Source organism: Ursus maritimus, unplaced genomic scaffold, assembly GCF_017311325.1.
Source record: "Ursus maritimus isolate PB19 unplaced genomic scaffold, ASM1731132v1 scaffold_26, whole genome shotgun sequence".
In the NCBI taxonomy this organism is placed as follows: domain Eukaryota; kingdom Metazoa; phylum Chordata; class Mammalia; order Carnivora; family Ursidae; genus Ursus; species Ursus maritimus.
Window position 1 is genome coordinate 20,182,104 of NW_024425119.1, and position 11,411 is coordinate 20,193,514.

Below are 11,411 nucleotides of genomic sequence, written 5' to 3' on the forward strand. Positions count from 1 at the left end.
AAATTCAAACATTTCAAGGAAATCTGAAGAGATGATGGAGAATAAAGCAGAACTTGGCTTAAAGCTCTATCTACACTGAAGTGTCAAAGTTGGTTCCAACAGCCATTGTCAGGACACACACCCCCAGCAACTGTAGTTACTTTTTACTTTTTTTCCTACTCTGTTCCAAGAGGAGTCTAGGGTATGTCCAAGTAACTGCCACTGCTGAAATTATGAGTAAGTCTTTCAAGCTTAAGAGCCACTTACCTTGGAATGTACCCAACAAGGTACCTTTTGACAAGAGAAAAGAGGTGATAGATTTTGAGGGGGATGCGTGGCCCAATCCTCATGTCAAGCCCAATGACTTACATACAAATTTTCATGTGCTCTTTCATTGTCCCCTCTGGCATTGCTGCCATGACTATTAAAACAGAGCCAAAAAATATGTACACTCTTGGAATATATGCACATTTTTGAGTCAGCATGTCTGCATCTAGAAAATTGTTCGGGGAAATAAGTGCCAAAAGATAGGTGTATTGGGATGTTTATGGAAACATTATAATGGTGAAAAATTGGGAACTCAAATTGAACTAGTTAACTCAACCTGTCTAAGGCTCAATTAGCCCATCTGTTCAGCGGGGATAAAATATTACTTAGCTTGGGGGCAAAGGGCAGGTTGTAGCAGTAGTGTCAAAGGCTAGGGCTCTGGGTGCCTGGGTGGCTCAGTCGATTAAGTGTCTGCCTTGGGCTCAGGCCATGATCCAGGGTCCTGGGATCGAGACCCATGTCAGGCTCCCAGGTCAGCGGGGACCCAGCTTCTCCCTCTCCTCCCTGCTCATGCTCTCTCTCTGTCTGTGTCTCTCTCAAATAAATAAATAAAATCTTAAAAAAAAAAAAAAGACTAGTGCTCATTGAAAAGGTAGTATTTGAGTAAGTACTTAAAAGGGTGAAGAAATCAGGGAAGCAGCTATCATAGAGAAGAACTTTTTGGGCAAAGAGAAGAGTTAGAGGCAAGGCCCTAAGCTGAGAGCACAGCAGGCAATGGCAGTGTAATAGGCATTCAAAAGGAAAGGTGTGAGGTACAGCAACCAGGCAGGAGGAATGGGGAGGACCAAGTGGAAGAAGACTTTCAGTAAACTTAGGCAGGATATCTTGTGCTGGCTCTAAACAATCATCCTATATGAGAATATGAAAGTAGTCTGAATCAATTTCTTGAGTAATACTCTGTCTATGAGCTATAGGTGAGGCAAAAACTTAAGAAATGCCGTGTGAAATCCCAGAGCTAACACAAATCCAGGCACCATTCTTCAGCTCTATTTCCTAGAGTGATTTTATTACTTGTGTATTTTAGAAAAAGGTTCTTATTTTCACTTCAGTTTCTCATAAGTTATTTCAATTCATCAGGATATAGCATCCTATAGCAATTGCATCTCTTAAATTGTTTCAATAATTTAGACTTGAAATGATAAATCTTTTCTTTTTTTTTTAAGATTTTATTTATTTATTTAACAGAGATAGAGACAGCCAGCGAGAGAGGGAACACAGCAGGGGGAGTGGTAGAGGAAGAAGCAGGCTCATAGCGGAGGAGCCTGATGTGGGGCTCGATCCCGTAACGCTGGGATCACGCCCTGAGCCGAAGGCAGACGCTTAACCGCTGTGCCACCCAGGCGCCCCTGAAATGATAAATCTTATCAATAGTCACAATCTATGGCCAAAAGGTAGAATTTGCCATCTGCAAATTTTTCTTTAAGCCTGAACCACTCAAAATATACTTGTAGGTAAGTTGTCTTTTGAGAGATGAGACACAAAATGCAAATGTTGGCACTGTGATATAAATACCAACAGGATTCATTAATTCATAAAAGAGTAGAGCTAATATAACTCCCAACATGTAATTATTACATGCAAACAATTTTCACATGAGCCTACATAAATTTATTGTCTTTAAGAACTTCATCTCTAAGAAAAGACTTTGTGATGGTAGAAAATCTAGAGAAACTTTAAACTGTCACTTGAGCAAAGAACAATAAGGACATTCAATTACAACTCAGATGGCAGGTGATGAGAATAGCATGGGACACATGAAGATGATCTGTAAACCCAGCACATAGAGACTTCCAGAAAGGACAAGAACAGACACCCAATCAACAATGAATCTGAGGCTACAAAAATTGATGCCAACATCTAGTATGCCTAAATATTTCCCCAAATTCCAGAAAATGTTATGAACTGTCAAAACCATTTGTTGAGAAAACAAATTTAGAGAAAAAATTTGCAAGAACAACCAAAAATTTTTTCTTTAAAGTGTATGAGTCACATCTTAGCAACACTTTTAAATATATATAAGCTTTATTCACACTCACTATCCATAAAAAGGCAAAATTTTCAAATAATTTCTTCTGTAGACTTATTTCCTTCACCTTCATCTTATCAAAGGGCTCTGTTATCGGGTTCTGATGGCTCACATTGATTTTTGCCTTATTCACATTTCTATTCTTAAAACTATTTTATTTGCAGCTATGTATTTTGCCCAGAGATCTTAGGACATCCTTGTTTGTTAGACTATGTGTTTCAAATTCAAATACACTAGGGCAAATGCAAACACATTTTTATTTGCTAAAGGACAAAAAGGAGATGAGAAATTCTTTACTCAAAAAAAAAAAAAAGGAATGATTAGATGTGGGAATTGAAATGCAAAATGAAGCACTGTTAGTTAATTTGCTGCTTCTTTTTCCCATTTGAGGCCTTCAACTTGGATAGAAATAGTCACCAAGTAGCCTTAGAATGTTCATAAATAAATGGATATGCTCTTTCAGTGTATTAAGACTAAAAACATAAAATTAAAAAAAATAGTCAATTCTATATTGGTTGAGACCTAATGATAAATGAATCATTCTCCCCTAGACTTCGTCATGTACAGCCTTTCTGTGGAGAGGTCATCTTACCACTGCTTCAAGCTCAAGCTCCACTTTAGCTTCTCTCTGCCCTCCGCATATTTGCATGCCAACTACTTTCCCTTAACTTTTACTTTGTCCAGATACCACATTTACCCAAAACTCCTCTCCTTGCATGCTAATTATAGGTGATTGTGGTGGCATAGAAATAGGGTCATTCCTATTTTCAAATTTGGAGTATAAGCCAGAGATTCCTGAACACATATTTTTAATGAATTGTTGTTTTACCGGTGTAGGTCATTGAATTTGGACTTACCCTTCACTTTCAAACATGTACTTTGTATTTTATTGATCTATATTTTCCTGAAACAACATGGGAGCTATCTTTCGTGTGAGGGCAAAGTATCAGGCCTTTCATAAGAAAGAAAAGATGAGTCCCATGGCACATGCCATGGAGATTGCTAAAACCCCGAGTTTTCTTCAAGGAACACTGCTGATATTGCTAAAATCGGGATTCCAAAGCGATATGGAATGTGGACACCAGGCAAAATAAGGCACAATTTATACACACACATATAACATGTTGTATATTATTACACTATATATATATATATATATATATATTATATACAATAAGGATATACAGTTGACCCTTGAACAATGTGGTGGTTAGAGATGCCAACCCCTCATGCAGTCAAAAATCTAAATACAACTTTTGGGTCCCCCAAAACTTCACTGCTAATAGCCTACTGTTGACCTGAAACCTCACTGATAACATAAGCAATTAACACATATTTGTATGCTCTATGTATTTTATACTGTCTTCTTACAACAAAACAAGCTAGGAAAGGAAAATGTTATTCAAAAAATCATAAGGTAGAGAAAATATATTTACAGTACTGTATTTATTGAAAACATCTGCGTATAAGTGGACCCCTGTGTTTCCAAAATTGTGTTGTTCAAGGATCTACGGTATTTTATATATAAACTGGGAAAATCTTCACTATGTTTTAAATGCTTAAACATTACAGAATTGGGAAGTTATAGGACTTCAGTATACAGAGCCACTAATCTGCCCTCCGGTCTCAAGATACAACTGCAGAACAGAGGTAGTCATTCTACAGTTAAGACATCATTCTCTGAGGCTGCAAAGCTGATAGGAAAGAGGAAATGTTACTGACAACCATGGTCAACAAATGTTTATGTGTCCAAAGCTTTGCTGGGTCTTTGGCTCAAAATAAAGCGTCTGCAGTCTTGGGCAATAAGAGACGATATGCTTAGAGCAAGCCTGTAGCCACCCTTCACCCGGATTGTACCACAATGGTAACTCCAAATGTTCTAGATGAGAGGGGCTCAGACACGGTAATCTGGATGAAGAGGAAGTGAGACTGGGGCTCATCTTGAAGCTACGTGTGTGCCAAGCATGGTTTTTGCATGGATTGTGTTTCACGTGGTGAGGCTCGGGGTGCCACTAACGTGGCCACCGTGTAACACACCACGCAAAGGAACCTCACCCCTACTTGCTGTAACCCTGATCCATATCTTTTTTCCCCTCTCTGCTTTTGCATTTAAAAACAGAATCATGGAATTGCTGAAAGTGAAAGGCAGTATGAAAAGGAATGATCCAACTTCCTCCTTTGATGAATACATTTTATGAAGAAATAATAATAAGCTAACACCTACAGAGCGTTTACTAAATGCCAGGCCCTGTTCTAAGTGATTTACGGTTGGTATTTCTTTTAGTTTTCACAACACCATTATAGGTAGTAGCTATTATTGTCTTTATTTCTAAATAGGGAAACTGAGGCACAGAGAGTCTGTGAGACCGATCCAGTATCACACAGGTAATGATGGAGTTGGGATTCCAATCCAAGAAGTCTGACTCGAGAGTCCACAGGCTGTAGACAGCAAGACCGTAACTGTCTGGAGCAACATACTGATGGAATTTGGAGCATGGTGGGTGGGAGGGACAGAGGAAGGAGAGGAACAGTATCACAGGAAGATCAGTATCTTTAGGTCTTGGGGAAGGTAGAATCCTTTCTATTCTGTCCTAGAGAAAAGCCATTTGGAAAACAATACTTAGCGGAAATAGCTTTTTTATTTTGGCTCTTGGCACTTCTGGTTAGCGAAAAGGAACCCGGGGTTTAGGGAACTCAAGAGCAGTGGTTCTCACATCAGTCATGAAGGCTTTTGGAAATCTGATGAAAGCATTCAGCCCTCGTCTCCAAAAGAGGACTTACACATACCATTTTCAGATACAATTTTAAAGGTTTACAAACTCTTCAAAGCCCACTTTTATCAAGGTCCCACTTCAGAATCCTACCTCTGAATAGCAGCCTCGCAGTTATAATCAGTTTCTACCACACCATTCTGACTGTAGTTTTTGGAGTTCTTCCGTATGCCGTTCTCACCATGTGACCCAGAGCTATGGTGTCCGGTTTGAGGAGGGAGAAAGTAGAAGCACTGTATGTATTATATTACATGCTGGCTTTGGGCTACAATGAATTGTTTTTAATAATTTATTTTATTTTATTTATTTATTTTTTAGAGAGAGAGACAGAGCAGGTGAGAGCATATGTGGTGAGGGGAGGGGCAGAGGGAGAAGGAGAGAGAGAACACCAAGAAGATTCCAGGTCCAGGGCTCAGCCTGATGTGGGGCTAGATCTCACCACACTGAGATCATGACCTGAGCTGAAATCAAGAGTTGGATGCTTAACTAACTGAGCCACCCAGGTGCCCCTGTTTTTAATAAATTTTTTAAAAGAAGCATTCATTTAGCGACTACATTTCAGAATTCTTCACATGTATTAAATAACTATCATTACTTGTGACAGTATTCATCAAAATCTTTTTAATAATCTTAGATATCCTGAACATAATAACTGGTCCATAGTCTACCGTGATTTGGGCAGGTCTGTGCAGAAGGAATGATGGTAGTGAGGCCCGAACAAAGGAAAAAGTGAACCTTTTTGTTTCTAACATTTGGGCAAAACTCTCCATCTTAGGCCATGCCACAGTCTCTAACTTGTCTGTTACCTTCCTGCTATACTCTTGCCCAACTAGTAATAGTGCTTTTTCAAAAACACATCTGACCGCATAACACTTCCCACTATTTAGAACTTCCCATCATTAACCATAAACTTCCCAAACTCCCCCCTGCTCGTCCCTCCCATCTGCTCGAACCCTCCATTCCTTTCCCCTCTCTGAGTTTCCCTCAGATCTTTGAACAGAGTACACCCTCTCACCTCTACATCTTGGCAAACAGTGCTCCCTCACAAAGAACACTGTCCCCTCCTTATCCCTCCTCTTTATCCTTACCCAGTGGCTAGTCATCCTCCAGCTGTCAGCTCAAATGTCTCTTCCTTACAGAGGTGTTTTTGCCTAACCCCTGATTTAGGTAGAAACCTCCTCTCCCCCGCCCCCAACGTACAGTCTCTTTTTTTTTTAATTCAATTAATCAACATACAGTGTATTATTAGTTTCAGAGGTAGAGTTTAGTGATTCGTCAGTTGCATATAACACCCAGTGCTCATGACATCCCGTGCCCTCCTAATGCCCATCACCCAGTTACCCCATCCTTCCACCCCTCTCCCCTCCAGCAACCTTCAGTTTATTTCCTATGGTTAAGAGTCTCTTATGGGTTCTCAATGTATAGTCTTAGAGCCCCTTGTTCTCTTATTCTTATTGTCATCACATTTGATTATAATTGCACATTCAAAGTCTACCTGCAAGCTTGTAAATTCTGGAAGACTGAGAATCAATTCCATATTGTTAAGCTCTATCTTCTTGATATCCCATTGCCTGACACCTAATAAACACTTGATGAATTTTTATTGAATAATAAATTAATAGCAATAATAAATGGATAAATGAATAAAAGCAGTAAATGCCAAGGGTAATATGAACAAGTAGAAGGTGTTATGTTGAAGTCTGAGAATTAATATCCAGTAATTTAACTGTGACTCTCTCATTCGTTATATTTTACACATATCTATTTTTCACAGGCAAAATTCCAGCAGAAAGGGATTTTTTTTTCCTGTCAGAAATCTTTTGTTTTCTTGGATATGGATAGATTTCCTCGCTTGCCACAAAATATCATAAGATAGCTGGATCATAGTACATTAATTTCATTTGTGAAGAAACTTGATATTCAGCTAGTTTAAAGAATGCTTTTCGAAGTCTTAGAAATTTATGGCCTTTGATTGCAAGTCCTTTGTTCTTTCATCTATAGGACAGTTCCTTAGGCAATGATTTTAATTTTTAATTCTAGCATGGTAGTAAAAAAGAGAAGTGACCTTGAAGAAGACCTAAATGCTAGTTCCAACCCTTCCATTTGCTTGATCATTTAATGCCCTAGGCATCCATTTCATCTTTGAAATAGAAGAGCTGGATTCTAAGGTGCTTCCTATCACTGCCATGAACTGCAGGGAAGTAAAAGTTCAAAGTAAATTTTTAAAAAATTTTTAAAATTTTAAAAAAGACACTATATATATAGTATCAATGTATTGTCAGGGATGAACACAGCAATTGTCCATTTATATGAAAATTTCTAAACTTAGTAAATCACATTGTGGTTCCCTCTCCACCAAAAAAAATTTTCCATTCCTTTGTATGGGAAATGAAAGAAAATAGGTTTCAAAGGCAGCGAGGGCTAAAAACAAAATGTATTCATTCCTTCATTCCAAAGAAAAAAATCCATTGAGCATTTTCTGTGCACCAGCCACCATTCTAGGCCCTGAGATCAGCCTGCATAGCACCTGTATGTAAGCAAGCTCCATGGGATAACAGTGCTCGCCAGTGTGTTCCTAACACCAGGAGCCAAAGCTCCATCAATGTTTGCTAAGTGGAAAGAAAAGGAGGAAAGAAGGAAGGAGAAGGACTCTGTTCAGGTGCTAGAACTCATACGGGGTCCTCTGAACTGATTCCTGGTCCTGAAGAATCCTTCCAATTTTTCTACCAACAAGCTATATCCTTGAGTTCCTGCCTACTCTGTAGATAAAAACCTTCTTTCAAGTCATAGTCTGGGATTTATGGATAATAAAGATGACTCTATTCCCAGGAACTTTGGGCATATTTAAAAACCCTAGAAAAAGCACATTAGAAACAGCTCTTCATAAAACACTTCATAATAAGGTTTCTGCTCTCTTTGCTTCCACTTCACTAAACTACAGAGAAGAAGACGGCTTTGTTCTCTCACATTCATTCCAGCATTTCTATATAAGCAGGATTGATTTTTGCTTTTGATTTTAAGATTTTATGAATTTTATAAAAAAGATTTTATGAATTTTATGAATGTATACACATGAGAAGTCTGAACACTTAGCATAAGGTGAACATCAGAATAGATTCAAATATAATTCCTCTCAGTTTGAAATACTCTTATTCTTAATAGGAGCTCAACATAATGCCTTCTGAACAGCTACAAAGTTAAAATTTTAATTCCAAGTTACTTGCAAATTATTAGCAATATTATTAAGTATTTCACATAATCTTTAACAGTGCATGGCATTAAAAGTTTTCATTGGTCCTGATCGCATATGGTTCTCCTTCAAGTACCTATGGTTATGCTTTTTTGCTGAGAGAAATCATAAAACCAGAAAAGGAATTATTAGCTTTTTATTCCTGTTTTTTCACAACCTGCATTTCAAATTTTAGCTTACAAGCACATTCCTGCCAATGACTAATATTTTCAATGTTCTCTCCCTTCAACACACAGCCCCATCTAAGTCATTGTTGCCTGTTGAAATATACAAGGTTAAATGTAACCAAAACTTATATTCAGTTTCAATACTTTCCTTACTCCCTATCGATTCATTCTCCCTGGAGTCACCGTGAAATCCTAATCTACAGTCTTCAGCAATCTGGCGAATAGCCACCTTCCATGGCAGTACAAACCTTTATTGGTTACTTCCCAAGCAACTTCAAAGAGCAGTAAATCCTCTATGGGAAGTTCTTCAACTTCCCACTGAGGAAGCCCGCTCAGGGATGTCACTGATAGAGATCGGCCTCGGAGCATTCTTTTTCCAGTCCTCTGAAACTTTTTTGAATCCTTTTTTCAATACACTATGATCCCAGGAGCAGTGTGCTGAGAGCTGCACAGGTTCAGGGTGGAAGATCTCAGGCTTGGGGAACTTCTCATAGGTATAAACCAGTCCAATGAGATCTCACGTGCTTCCTTCCCAGAGGACTCTCAGGTTAAGGAAGAATTTCAGCTCCTCTTTACAGTCTTTCTGGGCAGGTCCAGTGAGGACAGTATCTCCAATCAGTACCGACCCGACCAACACAATCACACGTAAAATCCTCGGGTTCGGAGTTTAGGCAAGCACCCCTTTGGATGGTGGAATCCTCGTAGGCTGAGCATGACACAAATCCAGACCTTTAGCCCTTGTCCTTTTGACCAAACTCCTAGACTCATACAGTCATCAATGTTTATTTCATCACTTCCAAAGTGATCCAAGATTAGCAATTCCCCTTATTAAGTTTGCAGACCACTTTAGATAACGCGAAGAATTCGCTGGGACCGTTTCTATGCTTTAAATCCCTTTAGATTTCCTAAGTATGCTTTTGATTCCTGTTTCTAAAGCATTAAAAAAATTATTCCTAGTTACTGTAGTCTATATTTGTCATCTAAATTTTGATGCTAGGCATAGATCTTGGTTCCTCTCCTCTTAATTACTTTTCTTAAAAATTTCCTTATGAAAAAGTATAAATCCCAGTGTGTCTTTGGGTGTAACATACAAAGAATGTAATTTTGACTGATCAGTGATAATTAAAACATAAAAAACTGTTTTCAAAAGTTTAATCAGATCACCTGATGATTGTTTCACTCACTCCCACTCTCATTACTCTGACTTTTTGAAATTCCTGGTCCTCAGTTCTTATTTGGGGTTTTTGCCTCAAGTACCAGCATTCTCAACAACACATCATCTCCTAATGACCCCTCATAGTAGACTTATTCACTCTTTTGATCCTATAATTCCTAACATGAGGACATCCTTTACCAATTCTTTTTAATAGTGAATGCCATTTTCAAAATTGCTCCTTGAGTCAAGAAGGGTGAAATAAGTGGAACCATATGAAATATGTACATGGAATATATCTTCATCTATCCATGTTATGAAGGTGAATCTTCTTTCGTGTGTGTGTGTGTGTGTGTGTGTGAGAGAGAGAGAGAGAGAGAGAGAGAATGAGAAAGAGAGAAAGACAGTGATTTCTGCAATAAGATTTGGAGAGGAATAAGAAAAATTCTCTGATTTCCATATTCCTGAATATTCTCCTCCAAGATTTGTGCTAAAAACACAAATTGATGAGCTGTGAGTAGAAAAAGAGCAGTCATTCAGACAGAAAGGCAGGTGAAGTTTCTCCAAGATGGGAGAAGGACTCTCTAAAGCCCTGATTTCACACTCACACTAACATTTTATCATTCAGTGAAAACGAGGTGAGAGGACGATTGGGGAAAAAATGAAGGCTTGTATTTGGGTTCCTCGGTAAGTATGCCAGCAGAGGTCACTAGATACATTTAGAAAACTACACATTTGCTTTGACAGTGCGTCATCTTCTTCTAAGTCTTTCGGATATTGAAGGCTTGATTAGCCTGCACCTGCATATCCAGAAGGAGTCGGTTACTGTATTTACGGAACACTTACTATGTGCTGCTGCTTCTGGAAATGGAAGGTATTTTAAGAAACAGTAAACAAGTCCTTGCCTTCATGTGGAAGACATTCATCATGTAAACAAACTATATTATTTCAGGTGCTGCTGTTTCCAAAGAAGAAAAGCGGCGAAGTAAGAGTGCCATTCAGTGGAATGTGTGCCTTAGCTGGGGAGTGCTGGGAAGATCATTCCGAGAAAATGGTATTTGAATTGAGACACAAAGGATGAGTAAGAGGCAACCTTGAAGATCTGCAGGAAAAGGGAATCCTAGCCCCTTGTTTGTTGGTGGGAAGGCAAACTGGTGTAGCCACTATGGAAAACAGCATGGAGGTTCTCCAAAATTTAAAAATAGTACTACAAAGTAACCCAGCAATTCTGCTCCTGGGTATTTAGCTGAAGGAAATGAAAGCACTAACTCAAAAAGACATCCGCATTCCTGTGTTCATTGCGGCATTACTTGCAACGGCCAAGACTAAAGATGTGTTTGCAGGGTTTGGATGTACGTCACATGAACATTCAACTTCCGAAAAGGCAATTATATCTGCTAGACAAAGAGAAAATAGAACAAGACAGAACAATTTAAATAGCTTGCGAGAATCCATGTAATGAGAGAGGATGCCCCAGATGAGAAGGAACTAGGAAACGCAATGTCCTACATTTGGTCTTTACGCAGTCTGAGTATCTCAGTGGCTGAATGTGCCTGAGGTTTGACATACATTGTCCTACTTGTACGATGGCTATAGATCCCCACCTCAGTGAAAATGGCTCCAATATACTCTGTGCGAAAGATGGTAACAACTTGCACTAGAGAAAGAGCAGTGAGATTAGAGAGAAGTGGGTCGTGAGATATGTGTAACAATTGGCACAACTTGGAATTGATGGGGT

General features: G+C 38.8%; 1 protein-coding gene across 1 annotated transcript in view; it reads right to left on the bottom strand.

Moving 5' to 3' along the window:
- The window catches only part of GYS2 (glycogen synthase 2), a 46,521-nt gene extending 37,632 nt beyond the window's left edge, over positions 1 to 8,889 (bottom strand). The window contains exon 1 of the mRNA XM_008693113.1: positions 8,769 to 8,889. Coding sequence (XP_008691335.1) covers positions 8,769 to 8,889 — 121 coding nt within the window. The remainder of the gene's footprint in view (positions 1 to 8,768) is intronic.
- Between the last annotated feature and the right edge of the window lie 2,522 nt (positions 8,890 to 11,411).